The 21128-nt window shown below is 41.1% G+C and overlaps 3 protein-coding genes across 8 annotated transcripts in view; all 3 read left to right on the top strand.

Moving 5' to 3' along the window:
- The first annotated feature begins 325 nt into the window (after nt 1-325).
- Nucleotides 326-10065, top strand: rexo1 (REX1, RNA exonuclease 1 homolog). 2 transcript variants are annotated; one of them, XM_068319084.1, is made up of 16 exons: nt 326-646; nt 1488-3337; nt 3443-3544; nt 4204-4411; nt 4563-4702; nt 4820-4957; nt 5055-5178; nt 5824-5949; nt 6194-6334; nt 6408-6521; nt 6743-6816; nt 7084-7194; nt 7318-7433; nt 7555-7693; nt 7939-8059; nt 8898-10065. In XM_068319084.1, exons 1-16 carry the CDS (start codon nt 457-459, stop codon nt 8984-8986), a joined length of 3783 nt encoding a protein of 1260 aa, XP_068175185.1. In that variant the 5' UTR covers nt 326-456; the 3' UTR covers nt 8987-10065. The 2 variants fall into 2 exon arrangements, with proteins under 2 accessions (XP_068175185.1, XP_068175186.1); XM_068319085.1 differs by lacking the exon at nt 8898-10065 and having other exon boundaries at nt 7563-7693.
- Nucleotides 10066-16067: 6002 nt separating this feature from the next.
- Nucleotides 16068-19002, top strand: dmbx2 (diencephalon/mesencephalon homeobox 2). Its single transcript, XM_068320252.1, has 4 exons — nt 16068-16259; nt 16707-16879; nt 17863-18038; nt 18192-19002. The coding sequence occupies exons 2-4, from the start codon at nt 16714-16716 to the stop codon at nt 18678-18680; spliced, it is 831 nt and encodes a 276-aa protein (XP_068176353.1). The 5' UTR covers nt 16068-16259; nt 16707-16713; the 3' UTR covers nt 18681-19002.
- Nucleotides 19003-20287: 1285 nt separating this feature from the next.
- The window catches only part of csnk1g2b (casein kinase 1, gamma 2b), a 31804-nt gene continuing 30963 nt past the window's right edge, over nt 20288-21128 (top strand). For 4 of the 5 annotated variants that reach the window (XM_068318908.1, XM_068318906.1, XM_068318907.1 and 1 more), the window contains exon 1: nt 20288-20405. The gene's annotated coding sequence lies outside the window, so the exon portion shown is untranslated. Of the gene's footprint in view, nt 20406-20526; nt 20658-21128 lie in introns of those variants that run through there. The other variant, XM_068318905.1, reaches the window with a different exon arrangement.

Below are 21128 nucleotides of genomic sequence, written 5' to 3'. Positions count from 1 at the left end.
GGCCAGACTGAGATGGTTTGGACATGTCCAGAGGAGAGATAGAGAATATATTGGTAGAAGGATGCTGAGTTTTGAACTTCCAGGCAGGAGGCCTGGGGGAAGACCAAAGAGGAGGTTTATGGATGTAGTGAAAGAGGACATGAAGGTAGTTGGTGTGAGAGAAGAGGATGCAAAGGACAGGGCTAGATGGAGGCAACTGGTTCGCTGTGTCGACCCCTGAAGGGAGAAGCCGAAAGGAAAAGAAGAAGACTGCGGGTCCACGTACCTGCGCGTTGTCCCTCCGTGACGTTTAAGAACGTGATTTCTGAGTTCCCGCGAGATTTTGTGCTCCTCCTCAATCCAACATGGCGCCTTAGGGTTTGTGTTATTGTTCTGTTGCTTCCTCTGTACAGCTTAAACTCCACTGAAACACGGCCGGATATGTTCATGCGGGCATGAAAGGAGCATCTGAGGATAATGCTAAGGTCCACCGGCTTCTTCCGAGGGATTGACTGTCCGTTCGACGGCGAATACAGCGACGGGAAAGGTGGCAAAAATGGGTGCAACAGACCGTACTGTCACTTCAGGCACAGCCAGCAGCGACGGGCGTCCTACGGAGCTCCAGCAGATGTGAAGAGGCCAAGAGACCTCCAGGCGACACAGAAAGGTGCTCTTCACGCTATTGATTTCTTATGTCGCAAGAAGTACTTTGACGCAAAACGTACCGAGGAAACTATCGCATTTCCTGTGGGATACGAATAACGACTGACATAAATGTTCTTTCCTCCGCGGCTGTTCCAGCTAATAACGGGGAGAGTCCACGTCCATAGAAACAGAACCCTGTTGTAGACGTCACAGACGTTTGTTGCCTATAAAAGGAAGTATAAATAAACAGCAGGAAATGGAGCTGTCACGTGGTTGTATGCTGCAGGTGTAGGTGAAGTGACAGGTGGGTTTTTGACTTGTGTTATTGTTGAGGACATGATTTACGAAATCCAAAGAGACAATGGATTGGTGTTGGGGAAATCCTTTTAAATTATACAAAAACACAAGTTGACATACTGACAGGTACTGACTTGTTTTGGGAACCGGAAGGTGACCAGTTCAAGTCCACAGTGTGGAGGTGAACTGATCCCAGGGCATTGCTGTGTGGATGCCCATCCCTTCTCCATTGTAGCATGACTGTAGGCATTTTGTTTCATACAGTTTTCATACTAAAAAAATAAATAATCAGTCTCTGTTATGGTAGCTTTATATTAACAGTGATAGAATATCAAACATGATTTAATACCTGGTGGCAAAACCCTTGTTGGCGAGGACTGCAGTCAGTTGTTTCTTGTAGTTGCTTACTAAGTTGGTTTACATACCTGGAATATCTTCAGTCCACTCCTCTGTGCAGATTATCTCCAAATCCTGGAGGTTTTTAGGGTGGCGTTTGGAAACTCGATGCTGAAAATTAGTCAACCTTTTTACTACAGTCTAATGACTGTTTGCCTGCATCCCCACAGGACAAGGTTATGATCCCTTCAATCCAGAAGTTGTGAGGCCCCAAGATCAGCAGAATGGAAAATCTGGTACAGGAGACCTCAGTGGTGCCCTGGAAATGGTCAACAAGGCCATCGAGGAGGTCCGCAGCGAGGTGGAGAGAGAGAAAAGGAAGCTGTCACGCATTGGAGATGAAATGTATGATCCAAGCGAGAGCAAAAAATTGTCTTCATCTAATGCTGTTAAAAGAAAATCTCCATCTTCACACATGGCCTACGACCCTGGAAGTTATCACATGACGACAGAAGATTATAACCCCACTCCTGGTTGCAGTAAGTATACCCTGGATTCAGACAGCCAGGGGAGCAATGGCAACTCCATGGAGTATGTTCCAACATCTGTGCGAAAGCCGCCGGCTCAGACTCGCACACAACCCCCATCACCACCTCCCAGTCCAAAATGTTCCAACAGCTCTTCCTCCTTGAAGTGTAAATACACTGTGGACAATTCAAAACCATCCACGGATATGGAATACGATCCACTATCCAACTACTCAGCAGGAATCGCTGTGAAAAGGAAGACGAACAAGGCCGCTCAAATTCTTAAAGCAGAAGGACTGAATTCACGTAAAGTGCCAGGATTAGAACCGTCAGATGAGGAGTGTGTCGTTGCCGTGAAAAAGCCACGACAGCAGAGCGTTGACTTGAAAAAGTACACCTTCTCTGAATCTGATGGGGAAAGTTCAGGGACAGAGTATCGACCAACGTCACTTAGTAATCTCCAGCAGAGGAAAAACCAAAGCTGTTCACTTTGGGATGCTGTGGTGAAGGAGAAAAAAGAGGGAACTGCTGGTCCGCTTAATGCCCTGACGCAGAGGAATAAAGACGGCTTTGCAGGGGACTCGGATGTCCAGGAAGATCTGATAGGAAAGGACTGCATGCAGAAAAAGAAAGAGTCGAGAGATAATTGTCAGGACAAAAGTGCCAAATCCAAGAAAGTGCATTCACTTGAAAAGGATGTCAATAAAGTAAATAACATTAAGATTAAGAGCAGTGGCAGCAGGATTAAAGAGAGAGGCTCATTAAAGAACTCAGACCTGGACTCTGCTAAGAAGGAGAACAGGAGTCATGGAAAAAGAGATGATAGGAAAAACTCAGTTAAGGTTAAGACATGTGATAAAGTTCGGACAGAAGGCAGAGATGAAAAGAAAAGAGACGATAAGATCAAAGCCGCCGATAAAATAAAAATATGCTCTAGCAAACATGGTAAAGTTGTAGAAAATGGCGGAAAGGATAAAAAGAAGCCAAAGATATCAGAGAAGGAAAAAGAACACAGTAAGTACAAGGACCGCCATCTCAAAAACGGCAAACTTGATAGCAGTAGAAAAGGAAAAGATATGAAGAAAGCCCATAAAAGCAGCTGTAGTGATGGAAGCGGTAGCAGCACCGATAAAAGCAATTCTACAGACAGTAAAGATAAAGCGAAGCAAAATATGAGCTCATCCAATGGGAAAAAACTCAAGGACAAAAGGTCAAGCCAGAGTTTTAGCCACGTGGATCTGTTTGGAGATGAGAGCCCGGAGGAGGCCGAACCCCTGAGGTTGGATGACGACGAGGAGCAAGAAGACGTCCTGGTGAGGAAATCAGCGGATGCTTTAAAGAGAGGACGCCTGAACAAAAGGAAATCATCAGAGATGACCCCGTCTTCCTCCGATGATGAAGGCGAGCGCGTTGTGGAAAGCAGCGTCGGATTTGACTTCTCCAGTTTCCAGGACGATTTAGACTTTGATTCGGATCCCATGGAGGAGTGTTTGCGGATTTTCAACGAGTCAAAAGATGTGAAGAGGGAAGACAAGGGAAGGCAAGCTAAATTGGTACTGGTATTTCTTTCCTTTCTTGTTTATTTACCAGATGCTCAAAATTCACTAGTGTCAGGTTGTTGGGATTTAATGAAAATGTCGTGTTGTGACTTCTCACAGGTATTCAAGGACGTAGATGAGGAAAAAAGCACAGAGACCACTTTAACCACTCTCTTCCCTGGTCAAAAGAAGAGAGTCTCCCATTTTGCTGCCAAAGGAAATGTAAGTTTGTCACCTTGAACTCTTGTCTTTTCTCCCGCCATGCTGTCTCCAGGGAAACCGAAAGTTAGTGAGGAATGAATACACAATATCTCTAACGGGTGTTTCAAACTTTATGAAAAGATCCAGCGATTCACAGCATCCATTTCTCCAAGTCACACTCGTGTAGAAAAACAGTCACGATTTAGAAGAAGCACATCTTCTGTAACCATGACAACACTACATCATCGCATACAGAATGAAAAAAAATTAACAGTATTCACTGATCTTACATTGAAATTCTCAAAGACGTATTCTGAAGCTGCTAGCGTCTCATTGTTTGGTGTATGAAAACTGGCTTTCTGTCCTTGCCAGCACATCAACTCTGCCTTTCATTGAGGGTGGGGCTGGTTTTACTTCAGAATGCTGAAATAGATCTTAAGACCCAGGACGGAAGTAAAAGAAATGAATATGAAACTATTTGTGGAGGAGTGGTGTTGTTGGGGATTTCCATGAGTATAGATTATATTATAATTATAATGTAGAATGTGTTCAGCTGAAAACAGCGCAAACATTGGAAAATGTCTAATAAATTTAAGTATTTTAGAATACATAACACACTAAACAAATAAACAACAGGTCATTGTCAAATACTGGAATCCCTGTTTGTCTGTCCTTATCAGAGTGACACACCTTCTAAAGCTGTGGTGCGGCCATACAAGTGGCTCTCTGCCCAGGAAGTGTGTTACCAGCGAATGCAGATGGCGCAGCAGCAAGCTGCTCAGTTCTCAGCTTCAGTCAGAGCTGCCCAGAGCTCCACTGCCAGCTTCTCCGGAGAGAGGAAGAGAATAGCCCACCGTCCCAAACCACAGACAACATGCACTAAAGCAGGTAACTGTGATAAAGCTGCTCTGTGTTGTGGTAGAATTTACTTTTCTTCCTCAGTTTTAGCACTGAGTGACAACTAATAAAGACGCGATCGCCATGAACTCCCTGTTGACGTGAAATTTGTTGTGCGTTTGCGTCTGTGTTGGTGCTGTAGATGTCAAACCAGCTGCCAGTCGGGTGTTATCCCCCAGCCAGGGGAATCCAGCTGTAAGGACCCAAACCACCGCCGGCACCTTGTCCAAGACCATGTCCACTGTCACACAAAGGAGAGTGGCACACACCCCCACCCTGAAGGTGCCCACAGAATTCAGAATATCAACCTGCTGCTTGTCTTTCTCAAGGTTTTTGTGTGTCTGATTATCCTTCACCTTGATAACCTACTGTGTGCTCTTTCTACTTTTGCTTTTTCAGAGTAGTTCAATGAAGCGCCCCATCGTCCCCACTGAGTTTGGGGCCAGAGTTCCCACCAACATCCGCCAGCGCTACCTCAACACTTTCATTGAAGAATGTGTCAAATTCTGCCCGTCGGAGGACACAGCCTTCCAGATGGTATGATCTGGTTTTCACAAACACTCCAGGCTCTTATCAAACTCAAGGAGACCTGAGGAGCGCTTCATCTGAACAAGTTCTGGTTTGACTGTTTCAGGCTCTTGATGAGGAGAAGCTGGTGTATGACCGCAGCAGCAGTAAGAACATCTACCTGAACGTCGCCGTCAACACCCTGAAGAAGCTCCGCAACAGGACCAGTCAATGTCCATCTCCTGTCACCAGTACGTCCCTTCAGTCCATCTTGTACACCAGTGGTCCCCCGACCATTTTTACCCTACGGACCAGTTTAATGTCTGATAATATTTTTCCAGACTGGTCTTTAAGGTGTGGTAGATAAATATAACAAAATTAAATGATACTGCCAGCACAAAGACTGGTATTTTTCAACTTTCTTTTTCTTTTTAGTAGTATGTTCTTCTGTCTCCTCATTAGCTCTTTTAACCTGTGCAACACCATAAAAAAAACTTACCAAAGACATTTGTTTTTTTATTTGTTTTGCTAGTTTTGGGAGTTTCAGTTTAGTGGTAATGTATTCAGTGTTACCAGACAGAGCCGCCCTTTTAAGAAGGTAGTCATGTGACAGAGACAAGCGTCAAGAGTGACTCATAGACACATGGAAGAAAGAATCCGGTAATTTCCAAAAAAAAAAAAAATCGGTCAGAATCAGACAATAAATAAAAGAGAAATAATGTGAGTTCTGTATTTTTCTTGTGTGGCCCGGTACAGCTTGACCCACGGACTGGCACCGGTCCACGGCCCAGGGGTTGGGGACCACTGCTGTACAACATATTATGCCATATTATGCCACAATGTTTGTGCACCGCTGTACATTTTAAGCATTTGAAGGTGTTAACCTGTTTGTGCAGAGGACCCTGGTTTCGGTGCCAACAGGAGAGCCCAGTCCCATGAGGAGGTTCTGGGGGGTCGTCTTGCTGCAACGACCAGCTTTACCATCAACAGGATGGGAAAACAGCAAGAGGAGAAGCTCACTGGTAAATAAGATCTTTTTCCCCTCTTATTTCATCACTTATTTTGTGCTCAAGTGTCGCAAAGGGTTGCAATCAAGGCAGAAGTGTCAGCTTTTCATCTCATTCCCTTTTCTCTGTCATTGTTTTTTTCTTAAATAAACTTGACACATGAATGTACAGATTTCACACATTTTAGTTTCGCGATAAAGGTCCCTTGTGTAGGCAGGTCTGTTATAATCGTGACACTTGTTGATCCGTCTCACTGAAGGAGCCACGCTGTACAGGAAGCTGAAAGCTTACCTGATGACGGACGAGCAACTCCAGGAGCACGGATACCCAAGACCCAACCCGGAGTCTCCTGGCAAAGCCATCATTTGCAACCTCCCAGAAAAAAAGGCTCCTTCAGATGGTGAGTGATGTCAACCATCTGTCGTGATCGATGCTGTTGTCGTGAATTTCACACGACTATAATGTGTTTGCAGCATTCAACAAGATCTGCTGCCGATGTGGAGCTGAATATAAAGTGAACGTGAAAGGCAGCTGTGTGCGGAAAGAGGAATGCAACTATCACTGGGGACGATTGCGCAGACATAGAGGTGAGTATGCTATGTGATCTTTTTTCTTTCTCAATATATTAGAAAACTGTTCATTTTTTAATTAAACTGTTATATTAGAAGACGTTTTTGTCATTCAGTTTGTATGAAATAAAAATGACAATGATTCGTTTTTGTTTTTTGGCAAAAATAAATTTATTTCATGGAGCACTTTTTTAATTTTCTGACACTAATGAACTGAAAGCAAATTTTCTTGTCGTCAGTCGCTGGAGGCTGGGAGACCAGTTATAGCTGCTGTGCTGTAGCTGTAGGTGCAACAGGATGCCAAGTTGCCAAGGTACCAGCTTATAGTTGTATAGATAAAATAACCTCTTATGTATTTTATATTTCCTATCCAATCCTAATTATTGATGCTATTATTAAAAGTTTGAATAATATTTCTCAGACCACTGCCTTTCCCCATCAAGGATAAATGTTATTTTCTTAGATATTTAAGTGTGCTATTATTAACTGGATGCCATTTCAGCATGTTCATGATACCTAGAGTAAAACACACCTCTCATTTGTTTTGAAGTTTTTAAAACACGTTTGATTTTCCCCATAGCAACATGTTCAGGATGGCCGTAAGGAGTCTGTGGACGGCTTTGTCACAACGTTTAGTAAAGGTCTCCCTCCTCATGGCGATGGAGGCGTGTTTGCTCTGGACTGTGAGATGGTGAGTCAAACACTTTATTTGCGTAATGAATCAAACTGCACGATTGACAATGTTCACATTTCCCTGCATGACTGCGTTATGTCCTTTTAGTCACACAAGCTTGTTTCTTCACATTTGATTCAGTGCTACACGAAGCAGGGCCTGGAACTGACGAGGGTGACGGTCATAGACTCCGAGATTAAAGTCATCTACGATACTTTTGTCAAACCGGAAAGCAAAGTGGTCGATTACAACACACGGTCAGTTTGACTCTTGCATCCGGACATCACGTCTACTAAAGAATCAAATGACGAACAAAGTAATCGTCAGCTGTAGCCCCACCTGTCATAGTTTTGTTACGTTTTTTTATATACCTCCCAGATTTTCAGGTGTGACAGAAGAGGATTTGGAAAACACCTCCATCAGCCTGCGAGACGTTCAAGCTGTGCTGCTCAGTATGTTCAGCTCTGAATCCATCCTCATAGGACACAGTCTGGAGAGCGACCTGCTAGCTCTGAAGGTACAGAGGCTCCTCACTGGTCTTCAAGAATGTTTAGAAAGTGTGTTATCAGACATGAGGAGTCTAGATTGCCGGCTCTTTTTACACAAAGCTACAAGTAAGGTGTGTGTAATTCATGATTCACGGGAGAATCTGCTGCTCTGCAAACCCCGTTTACTAACGGCAACACTAGTTTCTGTTTTTCAGTTAAAATTACAGAAACATCCTTATGTTATTCTCTTTCTCTCTCACACAAACACCTCCAGCTAATCCACTCTTCAGTTGTAGACACCGCCATTGTGTTCCCTCACCGTCTCGGCTTGCCCTACAAACGTGCCTTGAGGAACCTGATGGCCGACTACCTCAAACGCATCATCCAGGATAACGGTGAGGAAATTATAGTGCTCTTCACCAACTCATGATAAACGACTTATAACCGTGTTTTGCAACATGTTATTCCTGTGACATGACATAGTAGTCCACCAGCCCTTCCCCCCCTGCATCCAAACATCACTTGTCCCCTAGAACAAAACTTCAATGCAAAAAATAGAAAGACTTGCAGAATGATCAGTCAGTTCATCTTTACCGTGTGACGAGCAGGTTTCACAGAAATTAACCTCTCAAATGGACAGTCATTCAGTCAAGACAAATTTACTGTCAAATTAAAGTTTATCAATGTAGCCTAGCATCATATAAGGTTGTATTTTTTTTATAATAGTCCCTCAGTAGCTGTGGTTCCTTGTCAGGACCACATTTTATAAATGTAGGACAAAAGTAAAAGCAAAAAGCCATTTAGATGGGTGAGGATACAAGAGAAACTATTTGCAGAAGTAGAAAAAACAATAATGCTTCTAACAATCTCAATAGAGCCCAGTTATGAAATCTGCTATAAATAAAAACTGAAATGATTTGGTTTTGCAATTGAGTAATAACATAGATCCAGTAGTTTTGTAAATACAGTGTTTATATAATTTGTCACATTATATCCAGAAGACCATATAATCTGAACCCGGTTTATGTTTGTTGGTAATTTTAACAGAACAAAACGAGTCTGATCGACTCAGCTGCACCATATCAATGTCACCAGCAGGTGTCAGTCACACACACACCAATGCTTGCAGCCTCAGCACTAGACCTCCATTCAGTACCATTTACTGAAGCCCTTATTTTGATGTAATAATAAATATATTTGTAGTAACGTCTGTCATTTGTCCTGTGCTTTCAGTGGAAGGCCATGACTCAAGCGAAGATGCTTCTGCCTGCATGGAGTTAATGTTTTGGAAGATCAAGGAGGATGCAAAGGTCAAAAGATGACCTGTGGCCTGTCAGCTTCACTTCACTCAATTCCTTCACGTTGGTTTTGGGGAGACGAAGACGTTCAGGAGGCTCAAACCTGATTTTTGACAGGTCAGGGTGTCAAGGGAGAGTTAAGGTCAGATGGAAGTTTTCCACCTAAAGAGAGGAGCTTCCTATTATTGCTGCCGACTTGACTGAACAAGAGAGCTGCCTTCAAAGCAATACGAGCCCAAATTAACAGTTTTTTATTTTCTTATCAGTGTTTCTGTTCACACTGTTATTTATTTCTCTTTATTTGAGCAGTATCCACTATAAACTATAAAAATATATAAACAATCTATGAATAAAACCCTTCCGAAGGAGGTGAACCCCCCTGCACATTGTCCACTAAATGACAATGATTATTATTATACTTACGCCAGGCTGTTGTCTGTAGCCTACATTGCACTATAGAGATGCTTTTGTATAGATTCTGAGACTGAGTACCTCATCTGTGTTATAAAGTATTCACTTGGAATTAACAAGACTGCTAAGTGACTCTTAAGTGCATTTGGGTCTTAGTCTGTAGAAAAATTGCTATGTAAATGCACTGGTGTTGTTTCACGCCGCACCTCGTTTCCCATCTTTGACACTTTGTTCATGTTGCCGTTCTTATCGACTTGAAGGATGGTTCAGAAATCTGACTTATCCTATTGTACCGTATCAAATACCCTCATCAGAAACGTAAACCGCTATTAATTTGGTCTAGTTGACGGAATATATCAATGTAGGTCAATGTAGGTTCCGACAAACTATTAACTTTTTTCAACCCTTGTCCTGTTGTCGTGCGCGCTGCAGGAAATTAGCCGGTGTAACATGTTTTTGTTCCAAAAAAACAACAACAAAAAAACCACAGATTTTTTTTTTTCCACTGCTGTTGAATTAAGCCTGGGCTGTTAATTACAGACGCTTATCATTTAATAAGAACCTGCTAACCTGTGCTGTTTTATGTTGACAGTGATTCAAAAATACTTGAGTGCTGTAAATACGCTGCAAGTAGTTTTTTTTTGTTTTGTTCATTTTTGGTTGTTAATGTTTTTTCTATTAAAAGATCCAAGTTTAAACGATGCTGCATGGTCTTCACTCACTGCATATTATACAGTAGCTTAACTCTTGATAGAAGGTGTTACTGTTATATTTACTCCACTTTCTCCATCACAAACACTTTTTCTTACTTTCTACTGCTCTAAATTTATCTGCCAGTAAACTTTACACAGTAAATGTGAGCTTATAAAACACAACTAAAAAATAACTAAGCTGGTTCAACTTGAACAGAAGTTCCCCTGCTGCCATAAGGTGAGTCCAATATAATAAGCACAGCAAAGTCTTTGAGTGAGTCTTGAACACAAAGTCCAAAACAGCAAGTTCATTTTGAATCATCATGGCGGTGAGTTCCAGCTGCTCCTGCAGGTCACGACTACATTAAGCTGCCCTCTGCGATTTAAAGAAAAAAGAATCAAGTGAACAGTGAATTCCATCATAACCTTCATTGCACATAGTTTTGTCTTTACTATTAGCTTTACTTTTATTCAGGAGGGGTTTATCTTTAAAACAATGCATGCTGGGATGTCTGTTAATAAGATCACGTTTCTTTAGAAACCCAATGGGTCATTTAGTAAAGTCTCAGCAGTATGTAATCTTGTCATTATATTTAAGTACTGACTAAAGTATTTGTGGACTAAGAAACGGAAATAAAAACAATAGTAAGCTGAATAAGCTTGAAAGTAATACAGTAAAAAATAAGTGAAAAAAAGTTGAATTTAAGTCGTTTCGCTTGTCATTTAGGATATCTGTATTGTTTTCCACTTTTTCCTGGAAACGATCGGCGTACTTCTTCCACCTCTGCTGCACAAACAGTTTTTGACAGTGTGACAGCTTTTTCTTCGCACTGCGCTTCTCTTCTTACCATCTACATGTCTCTTCGACAGCAGGTGCAGCTGCTGTAATTCTCTCTTCAGCAGATGTGTAATTGAAAAAAAAAAAAATTGAAGACAAATGCTAAACTGAGAGGCCCATCCTTTCTTTGGTGTTTGCCTGCTAAGCTCCTCCCGTCACATGTCAGTATGCATTTCCCCAGGCCGGGCCACAGACCCCAGGTATTGAAAGAGCCAGTTAGCTGGGATCAATACCTACACAATGTTCCAGTGACAGGGAGGGGGGGCTTCCCAGTGTTTACGGTGTGTTGCAGAGATTTCGAACATGTGGAGAAAAGCAGCTTAGAGGGGTCGTCTTCATTATCAAATTCGATCAGTGCCTCTTTCTCTCTCCCCGTGATCACCTTTGACTAGTGGGGGTCACCAGGGGGAAGCTGCGAGCCGAGGCTCTGATACTGACCCCATGCTGAGAGATGAAGAGCAGCATTATCTCTACAAGAGCGGAGCAGATGAACACTTTACTGCCTGCGTACTGAGTAGACTGAGTCAAGCAATTGATGAAGACAATCGGCAACTATTTGGTAAATGATTAATCAATGAAAAGGTTGAAAAATCCCAAGTTTCAGCTTCTGCGCTGTCTCCAAATGTGAACATTTGCTGGCATCACCTCTCTTTTGCAGGTATTTTTAAATCAAAGAATTTTTAGAAAAGGTCTGTTAATCGATAATAATAAAAGAAAAGTGTTGCTTCCAGCCTTCATTATTATACTCATGGTACAAACTGTCTTACCTTTAAAAAGAAATTCCTGTCACAAAGTCACATCTGCTCATTACGAAGATCTTCAGTGTATTATAAGAGATGAAGAAAAGCCACAAAAAACAATTGTTCACTTATCAAACTATTTAAAAGTTAAGTTTCTGACAGTTTGACTCTTGGTTTCAGCTCTGGCGCATTTTGAAAAGCTCCCTATCTTTTTTTTTTTTTTTTGTCAAAGTAAACATGGAAGTGCATTTAAAGACTCTTTTTAGATGTGAACCAAAATCTTTGTTGACATGGTTTTATATCGTCTCTGGGCCTAGAAAGTCGGCTCTTAAGAGAAGATGGCTTTAAAGGGCTGAGGTCAGTTTTCTGTCTGTTAGTCTTCAGCTCACCTCTTGCACCCGAATTTCATCCACTGTGGGTGCCCTTGACCCTCGGGACACCGTTATCCGCCTGTCCCTCTTTCTAGATCTTTAATCTATAGCAGTCCAGCCTAATTAAGAGACTGATCTTTACTCAGTCCCCTCATATTGATCTGCTCCATTAGCTGCTTATTGCCATGGTCCCGAGGGCTGCACAGGAGATCATAGAAAGATAATCAGAAAATAATAAGTCACTCGCTAATATGAAAGAGTGTTTTTTTGGGGGTGTTTTTTTATTCTGTTAACTATAAGCCTCTCGCTGGCATAAAATGATCTCAATCAATGATTGCAATCTGTGAACTAAAGCCACCTTTATGCGTGTGAATGTTTGAGGTTTTTTTTTTTTTAATATGTACTCAGTTTGTTTGCAACCAGGTCAATGTCACTCTAAGCCCTGAGTGTGTCATAGCCAGTGTCAGGTCTCACAGCGTGATCCTGACACTCACAGGGGCTTAAGAACACCCAATGACCCGCTGCCCGCTCTTCCCCGTCTCCCCCAGGTCAAAGGCCAGCCGGCCTGATCGATTCCCCCAATGAAGAACTCTTTAGCTGCTCCGCCTGTTCGCCCTTCTCCAGCCCACATGCTCCCGGACCATCGCTGCGGCTCCAAAAGGCCCCTCCGTTGTGTTTTGCATGCCGATCGATCCAGTCGGTGTCCGAGGGGCACCTCCTTAGAGATAACTGACAACTACAAAGGTCCCCTCCTGACAGGTCCTTGTCAATACACATTTCCACTATTGATAAGTAATTAAATAAAGCCTGAACATAAGGGAAATTTTCTTTCTGAAGCATCTGTTAAACAGGAGACAATTACAAAAAAAAAAAATCTTGCTGACAAAAGAAGAAGACGGACAAAAAAAGAAGATTAACTGCCCCTCCACCCTCACTTATTTCCACTTCCAGTTTTTCAAAAGGAGTGAATCTAGGTCAATAAGACTTTAGAATGTCACTTCTCATCCAGTCATTGCTGTTTATATCATTCTTTCACAAATTTCCGTACTCATTTTAGTCATTTCCTCTGTTGTGAACCCCTCTGTATCAAAAACTGCACCAAATTCAGCCTTTGTACATCAACAAAGTTTCACAGTTCATGTGTTAGCTAAACTTTAATAACTGAATGTTATTTGAAATAAAGCAGGATAAAAGCTGCGAGTTTTTGAGGCTCTCTATTCACATCACAGTTTTTTTAATGTCGGCAGAGCCCAGAGGTCGTATAATAATATAATTCCCTCAACAGTTCTTAAACCTGTGTGGGTTTTCACCTGCTCACTGAGGCTGTTGAAGTGACGCGACTTCTCCTTTTGGGTTTTGTTCACTGTAATCCATGCATGTGTAACTGGATCCTCTAAGAGAAGGATAATTCCTTTTAAGCACTTTTAAACACTGCAGGAGGGACTCCAATCCAGTAACTTCTCACTTACGTCCACAGACAAGTCTTTAATGTAGAACACCCCCATCCTAGTGATTAGATGTGCTGCATGACCGCCTGCTTGTTACCACTCACTTGTTATGATGATGAACTTAAGGACAAGTGGAATTTGATAGCCTGTGTGCTGTTGTTTAGAGCTCACTCGTCCTTGTGGGAATTTGAGATGAGGCAGTTTTGGATTGAGGAGCTAACTGATGAGACCATTACTCAATTTACCCTGAATCCTGGTCATCTTGATGGGGAGGAGGTGAACTTTGCCAAGCCCTGCCTGGCCTTCAGAAGAGAAATGATCCAGGGGGGGGTTGTGAGTGAGTCAGTGATGGTGGCTCCGTGATGGGGAGGGTCACACACAACCACACTCTTTGTGTGCCTCTAATCCCCCCAGCCAACACAGCTTTGGCCAGGTTTCATCATGAAAGTGCCATGAAATAACTACTTTTTTTCTCTCTTCGCAGAAAATCTCCCCTAATCCTACGGGCTGTGGAGACAAAGGCCTCTGGGACCTAATCCTGGAGCTTTTAGTGGAGCTGAGGGGCTGGCCGACAGAGCCTCTTCTAAATGACTTATTTCTATCGGACACTAATATAGCTTGACAGCCAAGAACAGCGAAAGGAGGAGGAAAAAAGCCAGGGGGGAAAAAAGAGCACAAACATTTTCACATATTTTGAAAGTCTGAGGAGTCGATCGTGGGTGAGACTGAGGCGACCAAGTGGATTGTGGTTCTGTCTGTGTACACACAAGTTACACAGGAGTCAAGACGTCCCACATGTTCTCTGTGAATATTAATAAAATATTAAACTATTTCTTCATGTGTCATTGAGTGGGGTGGAGGAATGTACCTGTAGCAGCTTACTTAACATCAAAACACTATTGTTAGATCAGAACGTGACGTGTTATCCATCCCTGGAAAGGCTGTACTTAATGTTAACAGAGGATATATAGAATATCACTTTGTAAATGTAAAATAAAATAAGTAAACATAATCACACTTAAAGACACCAAACAACATGTCATGTGAATTGTGATCAATTCCATGTTTAGTGTGTGATTTATATTTGTCAGACTCAAAAGAGGTAAAAGTAAGTAAATAAAAGTACAAAAGTATGACCATGGAACAAGTGATCACCATGCAGAAAGTTCAGTCCCAGGATAATATTTATTTTTTGTACGATTATTTATTGATAAGTTGTAAACGTCACTTAAATATTGCAGCTGGGGTGGAGGTAATAATAATTTATTAAATAATAATTTATTAAAGCTGTCATTTTCCCCACAGGTTAATTGTAAGGGAGTATTATGATCTATAATCATACATGGAAATCCATTCATTGATTATTGCTATTGTGACCCTGTAAAGTATTTACTACGTAAAGTTGTCCGACAAATAAAGTTGGGTAAAATCTATATTTTTTTCCCAAAACATATGCACAACTGTATATTTCATGTGATTATATTATTTACATTACTGTTACCAACTAAAACTAATACTAAGTGACAGCAGAATTGTAATGGCCAGGCTGATCTAAGTCAGGGCCCATCCAGTGGCTGATCAGGAGCTTTCAGTCACTTCACATTTCATCTTTCTCAGCAGATGGAGTTGGACCAGCTGCTGTGGAATCGTAAATGTTCATACTTCTCTTTTTCTGAGCGTTAAAAGAATAAATAAAACTCTATATTTGCAATTTCGCCACAGCTGCACTCCATTGAACTCCGCCTGCTGAGGAAGTTCACACAAGATCCTAAAATGCTCCAACAACCACAGCTTTACAAGGACCTATGTGAAACTATTTGATAATCAGAATCTGCCATCACGTAACCTAATCATATTGAATACTCTAGAGAATATAATGTTTTTACAACCATAAATATGGTTTATAACACTTCGGTATAAGCAGATATGGGTGTTTTATAAAGATGTAATGAGTGACAGTTTAGTAAAATAAATCTTCAAAGGAGAAGTTACCTTTTAAAATGATGTGCACACCTGTTGTAAACACATGTGGATATCTTGACATCAGTGCAAATGTGCTTCATAATTTATTCATGCTTTGAAGCAAATATAATCACTCACTTGCCTTCATTGATATATGGATTATAAAATATAATAATGAACTTCATTTTGGTGACAATTTGATATTTTCTCATGAGAGCAATAATTTTTTTCTTTTCCGTTCCTGGGAAGACTGCTAATTTAGCTCAGCAATGGATTTTAAGGAATTGTTCTCATTGAGCAAGATTCAGATTAACTTCACATGGTGACAGTTTATAGGCAAAATATGGAGCCTGTTAGCAAAACAAACCCTTAGAGAAAACCCCCTCCGAGAGGGGACTGTCAGAGCCAACGGGATGGGAGAAAGGGGACTGGGAAGGGGAGCACAATCAAAGGCTGTTATTTTAATCTGTCCTGCCTCGGAGATTAGCCAACCACATTGTTTTAATTGTTTTAGCGGGAGGGAATGAAACGCTCGTTTATTGGAGAATCCTTGGCATAAATCTCCCAAGTTCAATAGTTTCAAAAAACTTGAGCCCCTTGCAAACCCCCCTCTCTTTCCTCATCCCACCTAATCCCGGCTAATGCCTTTCTTTCTATTGGCTAATGGCTGAGGGGAGCCTGGGTAAATGCTTCTTTAAATAGTCGTGGGTGAGAATGGTTTCGGAGAATAAGATTTGTGCCACGATAAGGAGCGTTGGAGGCCCAGACTGGAGGAGGAAGTACCGGACTACAGTTTACTCTGTGCGTAAAAGCGCACCTGGATCTCGGGACTGAGGTAAACAGATAAGGACATTTAAAAACTGCACTTGGGACAACGTTTGTGTTTTGTTTTGGGGGGTTTTTTCCACATGAAAAAATAGCTGAAACTTCCTTTGTATTAAATGCTGCCTTTATAACCGAGAGTGAGAGGGGAGAATGGATTGGTTTCATTTCTCTACCAAGTTTGGACCATATATTCCTAAACTTTTCGTACACTACGAACAGTGAAAGAAGAATTTACCACAAAGAAGGGAAGGAACAGCAATAATATAGCCTTAGGGGATCATTGAGATATGTTCAATCGTAAATGTAATGTTTATGTAATTCTAAAACATATCTTTTTCTAATTTGATGTTAATCGATTCATCGACCTCATATATTTACAACTCGACATGAACATTTAAGAGACTTGGACTTTAGTTTAAATCATCAGGAAGTAAAATGCGTCTCACTTATTTTCCAGGTACAACATGAGCTCCTTAAATTTCTGCGGGACGTCCTCTCTCCGTGCGTATCCTCTCCACGGGGTCCACTCCACGCTGTTCGACCTGCACCACCAGATGGCGGAGCAGTACCGCGTTTACTCCGCTTCCAGCCCGGCTGTCCACGCGCTGTCCGTGGCTGAGAGACTGGCAGGTGGGCCCCGGTCCTGCTCACCTCAGGAGGAAATAAGACACTTTAAAACATTTGACATTTTTAAAATATAGGCAGAAATAATAGAGTACAATCTTTTATTTGGGTTTTTTTTGACCCCATCTGTGGACAGTAGTTGAAAGCATTTAATGTAATTACTCAAGTACTTGTCAAGTACTGTGTATACAGTATGTATATCCAAGATATCTTTAGAGTTTTACTCCATTACCTTTCAGGGTCCAGTGCTGACTAATTTGCACATTTAGGTAATCATTATTAAATATGATTGGAAAATGTCATAGATATATTCTGTATTATAGATTAAAATGATATTTTAGTGGTCCTCACAGTATATGTGCTTTTTAAAGCTATTATAATACAGTAATGGCATTCTCTAATTCACATTTGGTGTTTTATATTTTGATGGTAAAACATATTTTGTTGAGTAAACAATGAAATGCATGATAAGGTTTTTCATTTGTGACATGGTATTTCTACACTTTGGTATACTCTTACTTTAAATGATTTGAGTACTTCTTGGCCTGCTTGTTACTTCATCAAGAATGCGATGTAAATAAAAGGCACTTTTTAAAAGAAATTAAATTGTCACACAGTGCATAAATTAACCATAAAGGCATTTGTCTCTACCGGATTACTTTTTAATGCTGCTAACAGATTAATTGATTTATTGCATGAATTTATTAATAAGACATAAAATGCTGGAGAGTAATTACAAATGTTGGACCTTGACAACCTCCTCTAGTGCAAAACTTATTGCAAATACATTTTTTATGGAGACATATCAGAAAGGAGATAACTTTATCAAGTCTAAAATCCATTCAAATGATCTCTTTGTGTCAAACCTTAACTGTATTCTTAAATGTTGCAGAAACCCTTGCCATAATCGTCATCTTGTAAAAATAGTGAGGATTTGCTGCTAACTCAATTTCTTCAACTGATGACATTTTGTGTGTCTGTCCTGTCAGAGCTCATTCTGGAGGCTCGGTATGGAAACCACCAGAAACAACGGCGCAGTCGCACGGCGTTCACGGTGTCGCAGCTGGAGGCTCTGGAGAAAGTTTTCCAACAAACGCAGTACCCAGATGTCGGCATGAGGGAGAGGCTGGCATTCTCCATCAACCTGCCTGAGGCTCGTATACAGGTGAGATCGCATAATTATAAACCTACTTAAATGTTTTTAGCTGTTCATTAATGGTAGACGTGGCTGAAAAGCATGATAAAACTTTAAAGTTGGTTTGCAGTTTAAACATTATTAAAGCACATGTTTATGCATTGTACCTGTTATCTGGACCAGGTGTGGTTCAAGAACAGGAGGGCAAAGTTTCGCAAATGCCAGAGGTGCTCACCACTCGCCAGAGACTGCATTCCAGAGGAGGTCCTGCATCGCAACGAGATGGAACATGAGGAAGTCATGACCAAAGACAAACAGGACATCGCCACATCACACAGTGACCGTACAATTCCTGCTCCTCAGGTGGATAAAGCTAGAGATGTTTGCCCACCGGTCGCTCCCTCGGACTCTGATGCTTCACGATGCTCTGTCCGACTTCATCCTGCTCCAGTTTTCCCTTTCATGATAGGGGAGCGCTACAGCCAACCATCCCACCAGCCAGTTGTAGGAGTGCTGTCTGAGCTCACCCTACCCCCAGTGTTATGGCCCATTATACAGCAGCACAGCTCCAGTGTGGGGGTTCATCCGTTATCAGTTAGTAAAAACTGCAGCCTCAACTTTCATACTGCTGGTTCCAGTGAAGCAGTGTCTCTCTCTCACCTGGGCCTTTAGGCCTGAACACCAACAGCCTGAGATCTCTCCTCCACTCAGGTGCATCAGAAGCACCACTAGTTAAGAATTGGTGACGTGGTAGAGGAGAATTTACTGCCTGGTTCCTGTAAACTTGCAGTGAAGAGACTTTTATTTAGTGAGCTGTATTGAATTGATGTAAAACTGCACAGTCATGTATCTTCATTTACCGTCAGCTTCTTATTTTTTAGAAGAGCAAGTTTTAATTAGGTCCAGTTGGGTTCAGTGTCATCGAAGAGTTAAACTGAAGGTCTTGCATTTCTTTGGCTCCAGATAACAATGATTGGGAACATTAGAAAGAATATTGTTGTCTCCTTCAGCGTAATTATTACACTTCTAAGTAGTGATTATGGAAATAAACATATTTAAAAGAAATTCTATTTATACATGAATTCAATCTTTAACTTTCATTTATATGATGCCTAAATTTGATTTTTTTTTGTACTCACACAGAAATCTGGTTCAAGAAAATGATAAAAACTGTTTGGTATAAAATGGTAATAATATATTAAAAATGACAATGGTATGATTATATAATGCTTTAATTTTGCTGATGGCATATTGGTGCTATCTATTCATCTTTTTGTAGACAGGTGAGACGATCGCGATCATCTCACCTGTTTTGAAGGAGACCAAACAAGAGAAGCTTTAAATGAAGACAAGTAGGTCTATGAAGCTACAAGGAGTCCTTTTAAAATAGAAATGAATTGTATTTTCCAGACCAACCACATGATCATCTTCAGGGAAACAGGGAACTTTTGATGCAGCTGGGATTATTTTGATTGCCTATCAGTATTTCATTTACTTTATAGATTTAGTCAGTAAACTATCAGAAAATTGTGAAACACACATCACAGTTTCCCAAACCCAGATCAGTAGTTTTGAATTGTTTTACCTTTCCGGCAGTCTAAAAAGCCAAAGTAATTCGGTTTGTTATAAGACAAAAAAATCAACATATATTCATAGTAAACAAGCCACAAAGAACAGAACTATTGACATTTTTGGTTAAAAACAAGACTGATCCTATTAAAAATGTTGCCAATTGTTTGGCCATCACTAATTACAGCGTTCAATTGCATTATTTTTGCTCTGAATGTAGTTTAATCAAAATTCTGATGTTATGAAATCTCTCAATTTTATGGAAAGGTTAAAATATTGCAACAGCAGTTAATTTGCACATAAACATTACAGCCTGCAGCACACAATATTTGTATTTTGCATCCACGGAATATATTATGATGGTGAAAGTATGATTTTAAAAACAGTGGAAACCAGCAGTTTTCGGTTTTGGATGTAGTGATTATATGTAGTTATGTATATGTAGTGCCACTGTTCATACTTAACCTGTGGCATAAAAACAACTCGAAAACTACAGAGTTAAATTTTGCGTTAATGTGGGAAGCATAACAACCTCACAAAACAAAACAAGAACATTGCACATGTTTACCAGGTCGTAGATGTTTGTATTTTACATCTTCAAGACAACTTTGGAGCAACCACGCTCAGGTACGTACGTTTGATCTTTTTCCTTATTCCTCAAAGCAGTTGCGTTAGATTTCCAGCGTAGCGTAATGCTTCGATCCAACGTGACGCTGTGCCTGGGAATCGGTAGCCGAGGGAGGCTTAAAGAGACAACAGCAACTTGAAGTAGAGAACCGAACCGAAGAACCATGACTTCAACTACGTTGCGATAGCTATAATTCAAAGGTAACATGGTTCCCTCAGGGGCTTATATTTATTTGTCGCTGGTGTTTTTTAAAGACACGGTTTCGTCGTGTGTTTACGTTCTTGCTTATGTGTCGTTTGCTAGTTTGCTAAATGGCTGGCTAGCGAGCTAAGCATTAGGAGAGCCCAGGCTGCCGCTGGCGTGCACTCGCTTGTTTAGGATTAAGGAGTTGCCCGGCAGTGGTCAGGATAATGGCTAGAACTGATATCTGAACTTTAAAACGATAGTTCCAGGTAAAACAACGACCTTTTTCTCAACACAGCACCTGTCGCCGACATTATTTAGTCATAACATCGCTTGGGACGTTGTTATTTCCTAGTTATTAAGCAACTACTAAACTAACCAGGTCAATGTATCGTCAACTAAACGTTAGCACCGGGAATGCAAATCAATGAGTATGTTCTGTTATGTCCTGTTTCGTCTTGTTTTGCGTTAATTGATCGAGTGTTGCACGTTTTTTGCCTCATGCTGTTGAAGGATTCATTGAGATAACGTTACATTCGCTCGCTAGCTGTGCTTTTCATGAGGCATTGGGCCAAGGGGAATGGTGTTTTGGTAGGTGCTAGCTTGGTTAGCCCAATACCGCTATGTGGCGTTGTAGTTTGAAAATGACTTGCCCACAAGGTTGAAGACACGTTTATATTACATAATAATTTAGCTTTAAATGTCTAGATATATGGAATACACAAACTGTCTACCGAAAT

The sequence above is a fragment of the Antennarius striatus genome, chromosome 7 (genome assembly GCF_040054535.1).
Source record: "Antennarius striatus isolate MH-2024 chromosome 7, ASM4005453v1, whole genome shotgun sequence".
NCBI classification, from domain to species: Eukaryota; Metazoa; Chordata; class Actinopteri; order Lophiiformes; family Antennariidae; genus Antennarius; species Antennarius striatus.
This window is presented reverse-complemented; position numbering and strand designations above follow the sequence as displayed.